This window comes from Stenella coeruleoalba, assembly GCF_951394435.1.
Source record: "Stenella coeruleoalba genome assembly, chromosome: 2".
Taxonomy (NCBI): domain Eukaryota; kingdom Metazoa; phylum Chordata; class Mammalia; order Artiodactyla; family Delphinidae; genus Stenella; species Stenella coeruleoalba.
In genome coordinates this window covers 26,059,017-26,079,824 of record NC_137147.1, presented here as the reverse complement: position 1 = coordinate 26,079,824, position 20,808 = coordinate 26,059,017, and the positions used below count along the sequence as shown (strand labels likewise).

Here is a 20,808-nt window from a genome sequence, read left to right as displayed (position 1 = left end):
GGAACTCTTATTTCTCTAACTTTACTTAGTAAGTTTCAACATACTCTGAAATTGACCTGTTTGAGCTTCTGTTTGGAATGGTTGCTTGGCAGTGGTTCATACTGAACATTCTTAACCATGGGTCTGATGATTGTAGTAAGTTTTTCTTAGGGATTTTCACATGGCTGTGCTCTGAGCTGAACATTTTACATGAATTATTTCACTTAACCTTTGCAACAACTTTATAAGGCAGATGCTGTTTTTATTCCCAGTTTACACATGGGAAAATTAAGGCTTAGAGAGGTTAAATCACTCACTGAGGTTATATGGTTAATAAATTGTAGAGCCAAGATCAGACCAATTTCCCTATGACTCTTGAGCTGCCCTCTTAAACACTGCAGGTGTTTGGTCTTGTATACGACAGAATTGGTTCCAAACCATGACTCCATGTCAAAACCCAGATCCTCATCCAGTCTGTGGAATTGGAAGCAATAAAACACAGTCTTTATCTTTTTGTTCTTTTTTTCCCCCTTAATATCTAGCTCTATTTTTAGCTTTTAGTTGTTTATAAGAGAAGAGCTGTTGAGAAGTTTATAATCCTTATTCCATATTCAAATCAGGAAATGTACTGGGAGGTATTAAACAAGACTTGAGCATTCAGCATTTCCCCTACTGAGCCCAACTCCTCTCACTTGTTGACTCAGGCCTGCTTCACTGAACATTTTTTTTGTTTTCTATCCACAACCTGAGTGCCCCATGGAGGTGAAGGACATAGCCCAAGCCCACGCCATCAGTCAGTAGAACAAATGGGCTTGCTCTGCCTAACGTCGGGCCATCTCGGATTCCACCTCTTTTATAGAAATGAGTGATGAAGAGAGGTGCGTTCCGCTTTGCCGCTGTATTAATACACATCAGGGGCCAGCTCCTGCCATTAAATCATGCTCCTGCATACATCTGTTATCGGACTCCTCACCAGTGTGATGAACAAGACTGCAGATAGAGGCTTCCTTGTGTCATTCTTTATAGGATTTTCCTAAAAGAATAAATAGCTCAGATCTCTGCCAACACTCTCTCCTGTCACTGTGATGAATTCAGCTTCTTTCTTAAACATGCAGCCACAAATCTTTTTCCTTTTCCCCTCCCCCACTAGTGGAAAGTTTTAAGTTGGCTGCATTTAAAGATATTAATAAGGCTAGAAAGGTGAAGAGCAAAAGGGAATAACATGCCTTCCTGTCTTTTTCGTACTAATATTAACAAAGGCCAGGGAAAAGGACCTTTTCATAGGGTCATTAGGTAGATCCATCTTGAAAGTGTAGCACCTCTATTTTCTTCATTTTATCTCACTCCCCTTCCCTCTATGGCTTTATAACATGCAGGTGCCTGGTGTACAGATCCACCCCTGGATCCTAGTGAGTAACTGTGTTAACCTGCTTTTCAGGTCGATACAGCAGAACAGGGAATGCCCACCAATGTCTCCCTCATGCTGAAGTGTACCAGCTGTCATATATTTTCTTAAAGATTGTAACTGGAAGAGAAAAAAGGGTTATTTTCTCTAAAATTTGAGAGACTTAAGTAGTTATAAGAAACATAAGGAACTCAGATGAAAATATGAGTTCTTTTCCTTGAGATGATTTTCTTCATTAGAATGGCAAATCAGAGCTTTGGGTGGGCAAATCCCATTCCTTCATAAAGTAAACACATGGGGCTTCCCTGGTGGCGCAGTGGTTGAGAGTCTGCCTGCCGATGTGGAGAACGCGGGTTCGTGCCCCGGTCCGAGAGGATCCCACATGCCGCGGGGCGGCTGGGCCCGTGAGCCATGGCCGCTGAGCCTGCGCGTCCGGAGCTTGTGCTCTGCGGCGGGAGGGGCCGCAGCAGTGAGAGGCCCGCATACCGCAAAAAAATTTAAAAAATTAAAAAAAAAAAAAAGTAAACACATGGCTGTAGGTGAAGGAGAATTGGGATAATAAGATATTCTGTTAAGAGCCCTGACTTTTTTTTTTTTTTTTTTGGCGGGATCTTACTTCCCTGACCAGGGATTGAATCCGTGCCCTCTGCAGTGGAGGCGCGGAGTCCTAACCACTGGACCGGCAGGGAATTCCCACGAGCCCTGACTGTTTTGGCCATCCAAGAGCCATTTCTGACCTTCTTCACCCTGGGATAGGATATGTGTCCTTAGAAGGGTACCCAACAGTTAACCTGTTAATTAGTTACATAAGATTTCAAATACCAGGCCAGCAATGCTAGCGATGCATTCACAAGGGCAGGAATTTTTACCTGTCTTGCTCACTGCTGTACCCCACTGCATCTAAAAAATAATGCTCCACACATAGAGCAGTCTCTAGATATTTGTTGTATGAATAAATGAATAGAATATTAAAGATGAAACAGTTATTCTCAATATTATTCTAATCCTGTGATTGGATTCAGTAGTAGTTCCATTTCAGGTTGGCCCTGTCTCAGGAGTCATAGGGCAGACTCTTATTGCCTACTGTGCCTTTTAATTAAGTTTAAATGTTTTCTAAAGTTAAAAATGTTTTTTAAAATAAATATTGAATGGCCACAAAAGAACATTTATAGAAAATGTATAAGATATAAAGAAAACCAATACAGCAACTATCCATATACCCACCATCCACTTTAAGAAAAGGAACATCACCTTTAAATTTTTCTTCCCACTCTCCTCAGAGGTAACCATTATCCTGATATATATTTTTGGTTAATCATTTGTCATTCTTTGTTTTTTTCAACTAGTTTTTACAGACATATGTATCTCTAAGCAGTATATTGTCTAGTTTTGCATGTTTTTGAACCTTGTGTAATGGAATGTTGTATTTTATAAGTTACAAGTTTCACCCATTTATGTTCTTGAGATTCGTTCAGGTCTTATCCTACCAGAATCCATTCATTTTCTTACTGCCATATGTATGGTATTCCATTTTATCAGTTGACAGATATAATACAATTAACTGTTCTTGATGAACATTTCAGTCATATTCTTATGCTGTTTTACGCTATTGTGAAAAGTACTGCACCATTCTTCAGGTGAACATATGCAAAAGTTTCTCTTGGCCATTTCACAGTTCTTAGGATAGCTATATCAAAAAAAAAGAAAAAAAGTTGTTGTTTGAAGGATGTGGAGAAATTGGAAACCTTGTGCATTGCTGGTGGGAATGTAAAATAATGCAGCCACTGTGGAAAAAGATACGGTAGTTCCTCAAAAATTTAAACATAAAACTACCATGTGATCCATGGTAGTTCTGCTTCTGGATGTATACCCAAAAGAATTGAAAGCAAAGATTCAAATAGATATTTGTACACCCATGTTCATAGCAGCATTATTGACAGTAGCCAAAAAGTAGAAACAACCCAAATGTTCATCACTGGATGAATGGATAAATAAAATGTGGTATATACATTCAGTAGGTTATTACTCAGTCTGAAAGCCTTCATTATAAGAATGAAATTATGAATGTTACAACATGGATGAAGGCAACATGTTAAGTGAAATAAGCCAAACACAAAAGGATGAATACTGTATGATTCCACTTATAAGAGGTACCTAAAACAATCCAATTTGTAGAAACAGAGACTAGAATGCTGGTTGCCGGGGGCTGCAGGAGGAAGAGAATGTGGAGTTATTGTTTAATGGGTAGACAGTTTCCATTTGGGATGATGAGAAAGTTCTGGACATGGATGGTGGTAATGGTTGTGCAACAATGTGAATATACTAAATGCTACTGAACAGTATGCTTAGAAATTATTAGAATGGTACATTTTATATATATTTTACCATAATAAAAATATGTAGCAAAACAAAGTTTTTCTAGGACAGATTTTTTTTGTTTTGGTTTGGTTTTTTTAACATCTTTATTGGAGTATAATTGCTTTACAGTGGTGTGTTAGTTTCTGCTGTATCACAAAGTGAATCAGCTAGCTATACGTATCCATATATCCATATATCCCCTCCCTCTTGCATCTCCTTCCTACCCTCCCTATCCCACCCCTCTAGGTGGTCACAAAGCACCAAGCTGATCTCCCTGTGCTATGCAGCTGCTTCCCACTAGCTATCTATTTTACTTTTGGTGGTGTATATGTGTCCGTGCCACTCTCTCACTTCGTCCCAGCTTCCCCTTCCCCTTCCCCATGTCTTCAAGTCCATTCTCTACGTCTGCGTCTTTATTCCTGTCCTGCCCCTAGGTTCTTCAGAACCTTTTTTTTTCTTTTTTTTAGATTCCATATATATGTGTTAGCATACGGTATTTGTTTTTCTCTTTCTGACTTAGAGTCTGCAGACTCTAGGTCCATCCGCCTTCACTACAAATAACTCAATTTCGTTTCTTTTTATGGCTGAGTAATATTCCATTGTATATATGTGCCACATCTTCTTTATCCATGCATCTGTCAATGGACACTTAGGTTGCTTCCATGTCCTGGCTATTGTAAATAGTGCTGCAATGAACATTGTGGTACATGACTCTTTTTTTTTTTTTGCGGTACGCAGGCCTCTCACTGTTGTGGCCTCTCCCGTTGCGGAGCACAGGCTCCGGACGTGCAGGCTCAGCGACCATGGCTCACAGGCCCAGCCGCTCCATGGCATGCGGGATCCTCCCGGACCGGGGCACAAACCCGCGTCCCCTGCATCGGCAGGCGGACTCTCAACCACTGTGCCGCCAGGGAAGCCCCTGACTCCTTTTGAATTATGGTTTTCTCCGGGTATATGCCCAGTAGTGGGATTGCTGTGTCGTATGGTAGTTCTATTTTTAGTTTTTTAACCTCCATACTGTTCTCCATAGTGGCTGTATCAATTTACATTCCGACCAACAGTGAAAGAGGGTTCCCTTTTCTTGACACCCTCTCCAACATTTATTATTTGAAGACTTTTTGATGATGGCCATTGTGACTGGTGTGAGATGATACCTCATTGTAGTTTTGATTTACATTTCTCTAATGATTAGTGATCTTGAGCATCCTTTCATGTGTTTGTTGGCAATCTGTATATCTTCTTTGGAGAAATGTCTGTTTTGGTCTACTGCCCATTTTTGGATTGTTTGTGGTTTTTTTTGATATTGAGCTGCATGAGCTGCTTGTATATTTAGGAGATTAATCCTTTGTCAGTTGCTTCATTTGCAAATATCTTCTCCCATTCTGAGGGTTGTCTTTTTGTCTTCTTTATGGTTTCCTTGGCTGTGCAAAGATTTTTAAGTTGCATTAGGTCCCATTTGTTTATTTTTGATTTTATTTCCATTATTGTAGGAGGTGGGTCAAGAAGGATCTTGCTGTGATTTATGTCATAGTGTTCTGCCTATGTTTTCCTCTAAGAGTTTGACAGTTTCTGGCCTTACATTTAGGTCTTTAATCCATTTTTGTTTTACTTTTGTGTATGGTGTTAGGAAGTGTTCTAATTTCATTCTTTTACATGTAGCCGTCCAGTTTTCCCAGCACCACTTATTGAAGAGGCTGTCTTTTCTCCCTTGTATATTCTTGCCTCCTTTGTCAAAGATAAGGTTACCCTATGTGTGTGGGTTTATCTCTGGGCTTTCTATCCTGTCCCATTGATCTATATTTCTGTTTTTGTGCCAGTACCATACTGTCTTGATTACTGTAGCTTTGTAATATAGTCTCCAGTCAGGGAGCCTGATTCCTCCAGCTCCGTTTTTCGTTCTCAAGATTGTTTTGGCTATTAGGGGTCTTTTGTCTTTCCATACAAACTGTAAAAACTCTTGTTCTAGTTCTGTGAAAAATGCCATTGGTAGTTTGATAGGAATTGCATTGAATCTGTAGATTGCTTTGGGTCGTGTTGTCATTTTCACAGTGTTAATTCTTCCAATCCAAGAACATGGTATATCTCACCATCTGTTTGTATCATCTTTAATTTCTTTCATCAGTGTCTTACAGTTATCTGCATACAGGTCTTTTGCCTCCTTAGGTAGGTTTATTCCTAGGTATTTTATTCTTTTTGTTGCAGTGGTAAATGGGAGTGTTTCCTTAATTTCTTTTTCAGATTTTTCATAATTAGTGTATAGGAATGCAAGAGATTTCTGTGCATTAATTTTGTATCCTGCTACTTTACCAAATTCATTGATTGGCTCTAGTAGTTTTCTGGTAGCATCTTTAGGATTCTCTATGTGTAGTATCATGTCATCTGCAAGCAGTGACAGTTTTACTTTTTCTTTTCCGATTTGAATTCCTTTTATTTCTTTTTCTTCTCTGATTGCTAGGGCTAAAACTTCCAAAACTATGTTGAATAATAGTGGTGAGAGTGGGCAACCTTGTCTTGTTCCTGATCTTGTGGAAATGGTTTCAGTTTTTCACCATTAAAAACGATGTTGGCTGTGGGTTTGTCATATATGCCCTTCATTATGTTGAGGTAAGTTCCCTCTATGCCTACTTTCTGCAGGGTTTTTATCATAAATTGGTGTTGAATTTTGTCAAAAGCTTTTTCTGCATCTATTGAGATGATCATATAGTTTTTATCCTTCACCTTGTTAATATGGTTTATCACATTGATTGATTTGCGTATATTGAAGAATCCTTGCATTCCTGGGATAAACACCACTTGATCATGGTGTATGATCCTTTTAATGTGTTGTTGGATTCTGTTTGCCAGTATTTTGTTGAGGATTTTTACATATATGTTCATCAGTGTTAGCGGCCTGTAGTTTTCTTTTTTTGTGACATCTTTGTCTGGTTTTGGTCTCAAGGTGATGGTGGCCTCGTAGAATGAGTTTGGGAGTGTTCCTCCCTCTGCTATATTTTGGAAGAGTTTGAGAAGGATAGGTGTTAGCTATTCTCTAAATGTTTGATAGAATTCGCCTGTGAAGCCATCTGGTCCTGGGACTTTTTTTGTTGGAAGATTTTTAATCACAGTTTCAATTTCAGTGCTTGTGATTGGTCTGTTTATAGTTTCTATTTCTTCCTGGTTCAGCCTTGGAAATTGTGCTTTTCTAAGAATTTGTCCATTTCTTCCAGGTTGTCCATTTTTTTGTCATAGAGTTGCTTGCAGTAATCTCTCATGATCTTTTGTATTTCTGCAGTGTCAGTTGTTACTTCTCCTTTTTCATTTCTAATTCTGTTGATTTGAGTCTTTTCCCTTTTTTTCTTCATGAATCTGGCTAATGGTTTATTAATTTTGTCTTCTCAAAGAACCAGCTTTTAGTTTTATTGATCTTTGCTATCGTTTCCTTCATTTCTTTTTCATTTATTTCTGAACTGATCTTTATGATTTCTTTCCTTCTGCTAACTTTGGGGTTTTTTTGTTCTTCTTTCTCTATTTGCTTTAGGTGTAAGGTTAGGTTGTTTATTTGAGATGTTTCTTGTTTCTTGATGTAGGATTGTATTGCTATAAACTTCTCTCTTAGAACTGCTTTTGCTGCATCCCATAGGTTTTGGGTTGTCGTGTTTTCATTGTTATTTGTTTCTAAGTTTTTTTGATTTCCTCTTTGATTTCTTTAGTCATCTCTTGGTTATTTAGTAGCGTATTGTTTAACCTCCTTGTGTTTGCATTTTTAAAGTTTTTTTCCTGTAATTGATATCTAGTCTCATAGCATTGTGGTCAGAAAAGATACTTGATACGATTTCAGTTTTCTTAAATTTACCAAGGCTTGATTTGTGACCCAAGATATGATCTATCCTGGAGAATGTTCCATGAGCACTTGAGAAGAAAGTGTATTCTGTTTTTGGATGGAATGTCCTATAAATATCAATTAAGTCCATCTTGTTTAATGTGTCATTTATAGCTTGTGTTTAAATTATTTATTTTCATTTTGGATGATCTGCCCATTCATGAAAGTGGGGTGTTAAAGTCCCCTACTGTGATTGTGTTACTGTTGCTTTCCCCTTTTATGGCTGTTAGCATTTGCCTTATGTATTGAGGTGCTCCTATGTTGGGTGCGTAAATATTTACAATTTTTATATCTTCTTCTTGGATTGATTCCTTGATCATTATGTAGTGTTCTTCTTTGTCTCTTGTAATAGTCTTTATTTTAAACTCTAGTTTGTCTGATATGAGAATTGCTACTCTAGCTTTCTTTTTTTTGTTTGTTTTTTTGGTTTTTGTTTTGTTTTTTTTTTTTTGCGGTACACAGGCCTCTCACTGTTGTGGCCTCTCCCGCTGTGGAGCACAGGCTCCGGACACATAGGCTCAGCGGCCATGGCTCACGGGCTCAGCCACTCCGCGGCATGTGGGATCTTCTCAGACCGGGGCACGAACCTGTGTCCCCTGCATCGACAGGCGGACTCTCAGCCCCTGCGCCACCAGGGAAGCCCCCTAGCTTTCTTTTGATTTCCATTTGCATGGAACATCTTTTTCCATCCTCTCATTTTCAGTCTGTATGTGTCCCTAGGTCTGAAGTGGGTTTCTTGTAGACAGCGTATATATGGGTCTTGTTTTTGTATCCATTCAGCAAGTCTTTGTCTTTTAGTTGGAACATTTAATCCATTTACATTTAAAGTAATTATCGATATGTATGTTCCTGTTACCATTTTCTGAATTGTTTTGGGTTTGTTATTGTAAGTTTTTCCATTCTCTTGTGTTTCCTGCCTAGAGAAGTTCCTTTAGCATTTGTTGTAGAGCTGGTTTGGTGGTGCTGAATTCTCTTAGCTTCTGCATGTCTGTAAAGGTTTTAATTTCTCCATTGAATCTGAATGAGATCCTTTCTGGGTAGAGTAATCTTGGTTGTAGGTTTTTTCCCTTTCATCACTTTAAATATGTCCTACCACACCCTTCTGCCTTGCAGAGTTTCTGCTGAATGATCAGCTGTTAACCTTATGGGGATTCCCTTATATGTTATTTGTTGCTTTTCCCTTGCTGCTTTTAATATTTTTTCTTTGTATTTAATTTTTGATAGTTTGATTTATATGTGTCTTGGCATGTTTCTCCTTGGATTTATCCTGTATGGGACTCTCTGCACTTCCTGGACTTGATTGACTATTTCCTTTCCCATATTAGAGAAGTTTTCAACTATAATCTTTTCAAGTATTTTCTCCCTTTCTTTTTCTCTTCTTCTGGGACCCCCTATAATTCAAATGTTGGTGCATTTAATGTTGTCCCAGAGGTCTCTGAGACTGTCCTCAATTCTTTTCATTCTTTTTTCTTTATTCTCCTCTGTGGTAGTTATTTCCACTATTTTATCTTCCAGGTCACTATCTGTTCTTTGGCCTCAGTTATTCTGCTATTGATTTCTTCTAGAGAATTTTTAATTTCATTTATTGTGTTGTTTATCATTGTTTGTTTGCTCTTTAGTTCTTCTAGGTTCTCGTTAAACATTTCTTTTATTTTCTCCATTCTGTTTCCAGGATTTTCTATCATCTTTACTGTCATTACTCTGAATTCTTTTTGAGGTAGACTGCCTATTTCCTCTTCATTTGTTTGGTCTGGTGGGTTTTACCTTGCTTCTTCATCTGCTGTGTATTTCTCTGTCTTCTCATTTTGCTTAACTTACTGAGTTTTTTGGGTCTTCTCTTCACAGTCTGCAGGTTTGTATTTTCCATTGTTTTTGGTGTCTGCCGCCAGTGGGTAATGTTGGCTCCGTGGGATGTGTAGGCTTCCTGCTGGAGGGGACTGGTGCCTGTGTTCTGATGGATGAGGCTGGATCTTGTCTTTCTGGTGGGCAGGACCATGTCTGGTCGTGTGTTTGTGACCTTATTATGATTTTAGGCAGCCTCACTGCTAATGGGTGGGGTTGTGTTCCTGTCTTGCTAGTTGTTTGGCATGGGGTATCCAGCACTGGAGCTTGCTGGTCGTTGAGTGGAGCTGGTTCTTAGAGTTGAGACGGAGATCTCTGGGAGAGCTCTCACCGATTGATATTACAAGTGGCCGGGAGGTCTCTGGTGGACCATTGTCCTGATCTCAGCTCTCCCACCTCAGAGGCTCAGGCCTGACACCCGGCTGGAGCACCAAGACCCAGTTCTTGGAGAAGGGGCCCTTGCAATTTCTAAGGAGCAGGGTTTCTCTGTAACTGCTGTGTCCATGAGATCACAAAGAAAGTTCTCATTTTCTGAAGGAAATGTATCCAGAGAAGCAGATTGTACAGTTTCCATAGTCTAATTCCTCTTCTTTGGATAGGACTCCTCAAAAAGGTAACAAGCCAAGAATCTAGGACAGTTTTTTCACCATGATTGGTGAGCATCTAATAATGGTAGTTATAGTTTTATGAAATTTATTTTCACTTAAATAGGAGTGAATGAGCACATGTGTGTGAGAAATAGAGAGAGAGAGAGAGAGATTTGGGTGGTGATGTCAGATGTATTTCTTGCTGCTATGGTTGAGTTTCCAAAATGTTTGAAATCCACTACCCTCTAAAAACTCTTGTATATGTGCCATGGAGTTAATAGCTTTCAAGGTTTTTTTTTTTTTTTCTTTCTGAAATTTATGTTTGAATGTTGGGTGTACCTGTAAATCTGAAATAAACCCTTGGGTGCACTATGATATAATCTAATCTTTTTCATTAAGAAAAAAAAAGTATTGGTCATGACCCACTACATTGATTTTGTGACACATAATTTGAAAATTACTTTTCTAGGTTATATTCCTAGGAATGGAATTATTGTAACAGGATAAAAGCGAAACTTTTTAACATTTTGCTCTATTTTAGTGTCTATATTTGTTTTCAACAGTGGGGGTATGATGGTGGTTTGTACTGCTCTGCTCAGGGGGCATTTGGAGATGTGAGGACAGTGTTTCGTTGTCACAATGACTGGGGAATGCTTTTGGCATTCAGGGACAGGGTCCAGAATGGTAAGTGTCCTAAAAAAAATAGGACAGCCCTGCACAAGCAATGATTATCCCGTCCAGAATGTCTTAATGTGCTTGTTGAAAAACCATGGGCTTGGTGTGTGATTTTTCTACCATTTGCCTTATTATTCAGTATTTATTGGTGACACCGTCATATTGGAGGCATAGGATGTTGTAGAAAGAGCAGAGGGCTTGGAGTCCAGTATATGAGTTTGAGTCTTGCTACTTAACCAGCCCAGTTGTGTCCCTGAACAAATTATCCGCTTTCTCTATGCCTTAGTTTTCTGATCCAGGAAATGGAGATGACGATACCTACTTCTAAGAGTTTGCATTAAGAAATAAGATTATAAGTATACGTTGTTTACACAGTACAGTGCCTGGCACATAAATGCTTAATAAGTGATTATTACTACATTATGAATTTGTACTACTGAATTTATTCATTTGTTCAGTTAAACCCATTTTCTGAGGTGGAGAAATACAATACTTACCTTACTTAAATCTTGCCTTTATTTTTTGGTTTAAAAAAAAAAAGAAACTTTATGTGGCCACTTGGTTTAATAGGACATAAAGTATAAGAATTAAGAAAGTTTTGTGTTGACATCTCTCTCATTCTAATTTGTCTCCTTTTGACTTTTTTCCTCCTTACTTTTATTGTAACACCCTTACCAGTTCACATGGATGCAGTGGAGCCAACCATACCAGCATCACAGGCCCCCAAATCTCCGAACTCTGAGTGGTTGGTCAGGACCTCTGCTGCAGAGAAAACCACTGACTCAACTGCAGCTACATTTTTTAAAATGCCACAAGAAAAGAGCCCTGGATACGGCTAGACAGCAGAATTTCACCCACCAAGAGCCGACTAGATGTTGCTGAAACAAATATTAGACTTTGTATTATATTGTCTTGCATATCTTAATTGACGTTCCCAGTCCTTTCGCCACCAGGACTGACTCCTCTTCAAAGAAGTGGACTCTTTCTCTTAGAAAATCATATTGTGAAAATCTTTTTTTTTTAATTGTAAAATATTAGGACAGCAATTTTTTTAAAAAAGGTCATCCTATGCTCTATTTGTTACATTGCTATTGCTGTCCCAGCAGTTACCTACAGCTCTGTTTACAGAGCTGTTGCTGTTTTGCAGGTATGTCTTTTTTCTTGAAGAACTAGTAACTGCTTTTGCATATTTTTTGTGTAGAGCTTTTAATACCATTTGAGGAAGTTCCAAATTTGCAGCCAGTTCCAGACAAAGTTAAACACAGATTTAAGATCTGTGTGTGGAATTGTTTGCAGGAGATAAGGCTTGCCTTTGATCCTGGTCTTGATTCAAGCAGAGTGCCAATAAGATAAATCCACCAAGTACTCAATTTGGAGCCTCAGAAAAGACTACCAGCAGCATGGGCCTTGGAAGCTTACTCCATTTTTCTAGATGTCCTGTTGGAATCGCCAGCAGCTGCGTTGTACTTTGCCTCATCTCCAAAGTCTGTGTTCTACTGAAAGAGGACCTATATATATACACACACAGATCGGTGTCATGAAGAAGGTGCTTTAGGTGTACAGCAAACTTAAAACAGTGGATTGTGTCTTAATACTTCATGTTGCGGTGTAAGCCTTTATGTACTAAACAAGACTTTTATTGTTAGTATTATAGGTCAATAACCTGTAGCAGAAATTCATACTCTATTATAATAATGGCTTTTTGAGGCCATACTTTGGGGAGGAAAAATGTCTTTTTGACATACCTTTATACTTGGTATGTTTATGACGGCTCAGCTGCATGAAGAGTTATATATACAGCCATGCCTCAAGTTGGATGCTCCTTTGTCAAAATGAGGAATAAGTGACTGCGTAGAGCTTCTGAAGAAAAGCCACCCTTTCTAAAAAAGTATTATCAAGATTGTCTCTCATTGAGGGACCTGGTTGGCAGAAGGGCCCTTTTTTGTACAAATTGAATGCTTTTACTCTGAGATACACAGAAGCCATTCTCAAGTGTCCGCCGCTCTTGTGACATTCTAGAGGAACTCCCACCCCTGCACCTGCTAGGACAGAGCCTCCTTTCTTTTCCTGAAGCGCAGTTGTCCTTTCTCACACACAATTTAATGGTGGGCCGCTCTGTCGTGTTCCTTTAAAAATTGTTGTCCTTATCAGTGGTAGCGCCAGAATGTCCTTGTCAGTGGTGTGGGTGTGAATCTGGTGGGAAAGGGGTACTGGAAGCTAAGCTTACATAGTACTTAATGTAAGACTGAGAACATGGCAGTTGTCCACAACAAGGAATATGGTGGAGGGAGGGGCGGGTGGAGATTACGGCATGAGGAGTAGTGCTAAAGCCAGCCCAGCATCCCTGGGAGCCACCCAGATTCTTGTGCAGTCGCGAGTGTACTTCCCTTCCTATGGCTGCACCCGTAGCAGAATAGAAAACATAATGTCTGTTGAATATAAAGTGGTTCTACTCAGTTGTTTTAGTGATGAAGGTATCTTTTTGTTGTAATATGTGCATTCTTACCTAGTCCCAATAGTGTCCCGAGGCACACATTTCTAACATAATTTGTTGGATTTAAGGGAGAAATTCATGAACATAATAATTTTATTTTCTTTGCACTAAGCTCCATGGCTCATTCAGAGATCAGTCCTGTGATCATCGCCTGTTAAGACCTCTGTAGTTCGGGTAGCATCTTTTTCTTCATGACATGTAGCCTAATAATTCTCCTTTCTACCTGTGATTAAAAATCACTTATATGTACAACTTTATTTACCTTTTAAACATCTATGATGTAAAGGTAGGTGATTGCTACCATTTTATAGAGTCAAGAACAGTCTTAGTGACTTGCCCCAAATCTCATAATCAAGTCAAGACTAAAATCCCAGACTTACAGACTTTCTTGGCCCTGGGTTATAATCTTTGGGTTGTCATTGATAGACCTGAGTCACTCTGAGACTCATATTTTTGAAACAGTATGCCAGATAAACAGAACGTTTATCATCTTTCTTGTTCAAGCTTTCCTACATATTTTGAATACTTTCAATGGGGAGCAACCCAAAATGCCATATCTGTAATAACTAGGAGAGAAAATTAATTGCCTAAGAGAATAGCCATTAAGCACACAAATATTCTTCCAATACAGGATTGTAAATTGTGCTCCTTATTTTAAGCTGCTGCATGAGCATGCTTACAGAATTATTTACTGACTTATTCTGCTTGTTTTTTATATGAGTCAATTCCAGAGGAATACTCTTAGTATCAAGTGTATTTTGAATCTTAAATTTTAAATTTCCTTTTTATATGGCAAAGTGTATAATGTCATAAATTAAGAGAAATCTGTTACCTTTCAACAAAAGGTATAATTTCAAAATCGGGTTTTGAAATCTGTTGAAAAAAAATTATAGCTTGGCTTCTTTTGCGGATAATCATTGAGCTCACTTGTGTTTGATCTGCTCAAAAGTAATAACCGAAGCAGAGTTCCACAGTTCTTCCTAATTTCAGGATTCTGATTTATCCCAGCTTGCTGTCCAGTCTGCTTGTCTAAATCCTAATCTTGGGTATTTTTCACAATGGGCGAAAACATTATGTACTTGCATGAGCATCATTCATAAAGGATAGTTTTGCTTACGGGTTTAAGGGAATTTGAGATTATTTTTCAGGTGCAGTATTTTAAAGGGAACAACTTCATTTGCATCAAAACTTGTGTTGCTTTTTGGTAAGAACTGTTCAGAAGAGTTAATTAATAGCTGTTTACATGGTGCCGAGTTTGGAGGGGCAGAGTATGATCTTTATTGAGTGGTGTGTTCTCGATAAATAGGCCTCATTTAGCCTTGAATTCTTTAGAAATCAAATGCAATTGGAAATTTCAGGTGACAAAGTTTTGCTGGGCTATAGAAACAGGCTGCAAATGAGGCCATTTTGGCAGCAAAATGACCAAAAGCTGAAATAAAGCTGCTTAATCCGTGATGCTTATGGCATCCTTTGCTAAGTAAAGCTCAATACCTAGGAGAGGTAATTTAAACTACTTGTGAATCCCAAATAGGTGAATCTGACATATCTCTACTTTGGAACCAGAAATGCAGTCTAGATCACAGCATAGCAAGTTCTGATGCTAAAAGTACAGGAGCAGAGTTATCATAGCAGTGAGTCATTTAGAGGTGAACGAGTCTCAGAGTGTCACGTGAGGAAGGAGCTAGGTGGCACTGTCATTGCTGGTGTGATGGGTTCTCCACTTCGGCTCTAGGAAAAGGCTCCTGGGGATGCCTGATTCATTTCAAGCCTTTGCTTTATTTTGGCTTCACTACCATGATTCTGAGCCACAAGCTTTTGTATTTCCTGGGGATTAAGCTGTGTAAAAATACAGCATTAGCCGTATTCAGCATTCTGTATATTTGGTGAACCTTATCTGAGCTGGGATGAGAACAGAGTGGCTTTCTCTAGCAGCAGTGGATACAGTCTAGTTGGGGGCATAGCTTATAGGCTGTATCATGGTTCATGGGATGGTGGGAGGGGTGGCAGAAGCGTTTTGCTCTTGCTGTCAGCTGCTTCCTTTGCTAATGTTTCAGCTGCCCATTTTACTTGTCAGTATTTCCTTATCTCCCTCTCCAGTTGTGACAGTTAGTGTAGTTACTGATAGTGACAGCAATCAGGTTGGGTTCCTACCCCTTGAGAAAACTGGCACAGAGGAAAAAAAGTGAGGAAATTGGTGGGTTCTGCTATTAGCACTAAACACAAGTGGCCCACACATGCTTTCATTAAGATCACGAAACAGATGAACATCAAGATCACGAAACAAATGAACATCAAATGCCTGGAAATAGCAACATGGAAAAGAAACAAAGGAAATTGAGTGATCTTGCCGAAGAGTGTGGATTAGAAGGTTTTTAACAAGCCCAGCAAAACAAACTTATGGCCAAAAGAAGTTGTTTTCCTGCCACTGCCCTGCACTGCACTTGGTAAAATTGTCAAATGTGGGGGAAAAAAAATTTTCCAAGCACAGTATTGAAGAATGGGGCAGATCCTGAAGATGTTCACCAAGGAAAGGAATCTTGGCAAGGTTCAGACTGGGAAGGCAAGGGGAAGAGAAGGAGATGCTTAGAGCAGGGCTGCTAGGGCCCCGAGATCAACAGCATGCATACATTCTCCGCCCACCGCAGATCTGCTGAATCAGAAACCCTGAGGGTGAGGCCCAGGGGTCTTTTACCAGCCCTCCAGGGGACTTGATGTTTAAGAACGATGCACAATGATGTTTAAGAACCGCAGGCTTTGCCACAGTTAAAAAGAAGTGTTTTAATATACTGGTGTCCCCCCCAAGCTCTGAGGTGCTCTTATACTTTACTCCATAAGTATGGAGATGTTTTGTATATGGTTCTTTGCAGAAACTGTTAAATGTCTTTATTTCCCATACTTTTTCCCTCAAGTTCCTGAAAGATCTCCTGGAAATATTGAGAAAGGATGATGTGGAGAAAAATGCCATTGAGGCCATTTTTAGATGGATAGAAACAACCTTTTAAAAGTGGATTAAAGTATAACAATGGATTTTTAGTCTGTGAGTGATCATTGATTTTCATAACCGACAGTAAAACATTTGTGTAAGATACTGCCATCTGTGATTTTATGATACCTGTTCATTACATCTTAGTTTCATGGGAAAATGTCATATATTTTCATAATGATGAAGTCTTTAAGTATGGCTCACAAAAATGAAAAAAATAATTGGAAGAAAAAAACACCCTGAGTACATAGCTATTGTGTAATAAATACCTGTTGAATTATTGGTAATCTTTTGCTGGGAATTAATCTCAGTACTTCAGAGCATGTAAAAATCAATTTTCAGTGATCCCACTTAATCACACCTTACTGTCTTTGTTTTACATTTTCAACTAGTGATTCCGCAGGGGTTGGGAACCAGTAGTAACAACATGTTGTATTTTTTCATCGTCTGACTTACGATTCAGTGTTTCAGAAGACAGTACTCTAATCTTAAAGCTTTGAAGTGGTGGTATGGTCATTTTTTCTTTAGATTTTATTTGTGTGAATTGGCCTAGGCCCTACTTTATTACTAAAGCCTATGAACCAAATTTCTCTTGGAATATGTGTGGCTACGGAGGAGTTCTCTAGTATCATTTTCTCAGATGCTCATGTTTCGTGCCTGGATTTTTATTTATAAAGGTGACTGATGACGCGGAAAGGTCAGTGCCATTGAAAGAAAAGTCTAATGTTACAGTTCCCCTAGAAACAGGAGGCACGGTTTGCCATGCAGGGCCACAGGACAAACACCAAGCTTGGGTCAGGAGGCAGAAGACGGGAACAAGTGATAGGTTTAGGCCAGAGCCATGATCAGGATTTTCTTGGCAAAGCAGGGCAGGGAGAACAGTTTAGGCATGGCTAGTGAATAATTCCAGGGCCTTAGGGCTACAGTGTGGGCTCCAGTTGCCTGGTGCCTGGCCCTGGGATGACTGTGTCCTGGGGTGTGCAGGCCAGGTGGAGGAGGTGTGGCTCCATCAGACGTGGTTAGTTTGCACATCAAAAGCATGCTGCAGGCTGAGTCCTTTGCCGGCTCTAAGAACCGGCCAGCCCTGAGACGGGTCATCTTTCCCCATCCAGAAAGTTTTTTTAAGATGTCAAAACATCATAATATATTGGAAATATAAAACATGATTAATACACATGTATAGACTGCTTAGCTCTCCTTTCAATTTTTGTAGTCTTTTAAAGCACCACATAATTTTTCTTTTCCGTCTTGAAAACCATTTGAAAGTACCTCTGGCCAAAAATGTTAGCGTTACTAGATATTATCAAGGTGTGGGAATATAAAAAATTTTAAGATGTAAATTATGAAAATAATGTTTTCTTTCGCTAGAAGTGAGTTCTGATCCTTGCAGATCCCTCATTCAAATGTTTAACTGAAAAAGGGAAGAAAATATCAGAGAACTTATAAGTAGCCTTGGTGACTGACTTAAATCAACCCGTTTCACTACATATAGACTCTACACCTTGCTCCTCCCAGTGGGCCATGTATTTCTCCATGAAAATCTGCTACCCCAAAATCATGGCAACAATTTGAATTGCTCTAAATATTTATCTTGCTCAACCTCCCACCTATTGTTAGCAGCTATTGCAAACTGGCCATTTTAAACCCTTTCAGTCCCCACCTTCTCTCAACCCCAGCAGCTAATCTCACCTCTCCCCTAACAGATAATAGAGCATTAGATGGGGAAACTCCGCTTACACACCTTCACATACACCCTTCCTCACCTCTTTGTCTTGGAAATTCCTGTCCTCCCCCTAACAAATCCCTTTTCTTACACTCAAGGTCCTCTCCCTTGATCAGATGCCTTGCTCAATACAGCTTCTCACTCCTGACACATATGGCTTTGCATTTAAACACATTCAAAGACTCCCCTTCAAACAAAAATGACTTTCCTCAACCCTTTGAACCCCTTGACTAGCACTAAATACTGTTCTTCCCTGTACTTTGTCTATTAATTCTCAATTCACTGAAGCAGTAGTTTTTAACCCTGGCTGCACACTAGGATCATCTGGGGAGATTTTTAAAAACCCTAGTTCTCTTGACTGAACCACAAGCCAATCACAGGAGAATGGGGTAGTGGGACAATCTTTTTAAAGCAAAGACATTCAGCCAACATGCAGCCGAGGCTGAGAGCCGATACGCTAGAACCTGGCCGCTACGCTCGCCGCTATTAAGATTGTTCTTGCTCGGTTCACCAGTGACTTCTGGTTGCCAAAATTTAGTCCTTAGGTTGATTTTTATGTCTTGATACCATACAACTGCTTCCTTTCTGGAATTCTGACTCTTCTGACCCTGCTCTCCTGATCTTTCTCCTGCTTTCTCAGCCTCTCAGGCAGAGTGGTCAGTAGGTCAGTCCAATGCAGACTGAATGTCTGCCTCTGCCCTCCCCTCCATTACTTCATCAATACCCATGTGCTAGTGAGTTCCTTTGCCATGCCGCCTTGATGTGCTGGCTTAAAGCACAGATGGGAGTGAAGCACTTCCATTCATTGATAATTACCGTAAACTAGGAAAGCCAACTCAAGGTGTCTGCTCCTTTCCTCACTCCTCTTTGCTCCTCCTTCAAGCCCACTGAAGTAGGAAGAATTGCTAACCACACTAGTCAGTTTCTATGATGGATAGCCCCTATTTACTAGTGGGTGGAATTGTTCTTCATGAAGAGTCAGGCTGAAGTGTGGTCCCTTTTCTGCTTTCTCCTTTCCAGGGTGTTGGGCTGGTAAGGAGGCCTGGGCCCACTTCTACATATAAGAAGGCTACCCGCCATGTAGTACTTGCTTCAGGTTTTTACTTGCTGCTGTTGGTAGGATTTGAGTTTGAGTTTAGGGGAGAGACAGACCCATTTCCTCACCTCTTTTTGACCTTGGGTGCCATGTCGGAGCTTACTTTATCAGAAAACTTCATTGGAGTCTCAGGCATTCTCCCCACTAATAATAAAGCGGAACTTGATTTTCCATATCACTGCATGCTGCCTTTGGAACTCTATGTAGGGGCTCCACCCTCACCATAAGGGACGGTGTGTTTCTGGCTTCTTTACATCACTAGTTTCTGATTTAAAATCTGGGATAGGTGGATCTGATTGTCAGGTGCCTATATCCTAACTGCAGGAAGTGAGAATGAGGTTATCTGGAAAGTTTAGCTTCTACTGGGGAGAGATGAACTCCTTAAACACAGTATGTTTTAATGTCTGGGAGAGCTAGTTCCCTCATAATTTCTCTTTTTCAGTGTTTTTCTGGCTATTCTTACATGTTTGTTTTTCTATATAAACTTTAGTGTCAACTGGCGTAACTCCATTTTAAAAAAGTGTGTTGATATTTTTATTGAGATCGTATTACATTTATTAACTAACTTAGAGAAAAATGGCATCTTTACAGTGTTGAGTCATGCTATCCAAGAACAGGGGATGTATTTCTACTGTTCAAGTCTATTTTTGTGCCTTTTAAAGACTGTTTTAAAATTTTCTTTGTATAGGTTTGTGTTTCTTGTTAAGTTTATCCCTAAGTATTTAATCTTTGTTGCTAGTAAATGGGGTTTTCTCTGCCATTATGTCTTCTACTTTGTTATTGTTCTTATATGTGAAGGCTGTTGATTTTTATATGCTAATTTTTTATCCTGATAACTTACTGAATACTTTTACTTTTGGGTTTAGTTTTATCATTGATCATTGAGGGTCAAAAAACATCTTTCTAAATGCACAAAGCAGTGGAAAGAAATGAAAGAATCTGTAGAGGTCAAAAAGGGATGTGAAAGCTCGAAACTTGGGAGGCAAGTAAGATGAAAGCCAGCTTTCACCCTGAAGGTATCTGCTGAGAGCTGGTCTCCTTGAGTCTCTGTCACGATGACTGTGATGCTGCGTGCAGGAGGTAAAGCAGGGTCTGCTCAAGGCAGGGAGATCTGAGGTCTCCCACAGAGCGAGGACCCTCAAAGTGCTACACTTAACAGTGTAAGGGTAGATACTAAATAAACCCACCAAGCAGAAATAACAGCAAGGGAACATGCCTTTCTTGACCTTGGCCCTGGATGGAGGAAAAGCTTTTATTTTAACCTAAAAATTTTTAACAAGTTGCCCCTTATAGAGGTTTATGGCCCAAATTTATACTACTCGTGTGGTCCAAAATACTGCAAGTGGGAATTTAATTTACAATGGACCCAGGTAGGTGGTGACCCCAGATGACTGGCAGAAGCAAACACATTCTCTCTGGAGGAATGAAACTTCAATCTAGGTATCAAAGAATTCCCACAGATAAAGTCACAAAGAATATGGGTAGCTCACAGTTAAAAACCACAAACCAAAGAAAGAAATGAGTACCATGAGTGCAAGTCATCGGAAACAACATACAGGAGAATCAGACTCACAAATAACTTAGATATTGTACTTATTAGCACAGAATATAAACATGTTACACATGTTTTAAATATATTTCAAGAAGTCAAAGAGAGGCCTCAAAACACCAGGCAACAAAAGCATATACTTTTGAAAGGGGTTGATGAGAGTTAACATGTCCTACTGCCCTTTAATTTTTCAAGAGGAGAGTAAAGAGTCTTATTTGTTAGGGACTTTAGGTAAGTAGATCTGTTAAAATATTTGGA

General features: G+C 39.4%; 1 protein-coding gene across 5 annotated transcripts in view; it reads left to right on the top strand.

Annotated features, from left to right (window-relative positions):
* The window catches only part of GPATCH2L (G-patch domain containing 2 like), a 67,060-nt gene extending 47,317 nt beyond the window's left edge, over positions 1-19,743 (top strand). For 4 of the 5 annotated variants that reach the window (XM_079905945.1, XM_079905943.1, XM_079905941.1 and 1 more), the window contains one exon: positions 11,384-19,743. In XM_079905945.1, coding sequence (XP_079762071.1) covers positions 11,384-11,447 — 64 coding nt within the window. In that variant the 3' untranslated portion in view covers positions 11,448-19,743. Of the gene's footprint in view, positions 1-10,593; positions 11,351-11,383 lie in introns of those variants that run through there. The other variant, XM_079905944.1, reaches the window with a different exon arrangement.
* Positions 19,744-20,808: the final 1,065 nt, after the last annotated feature.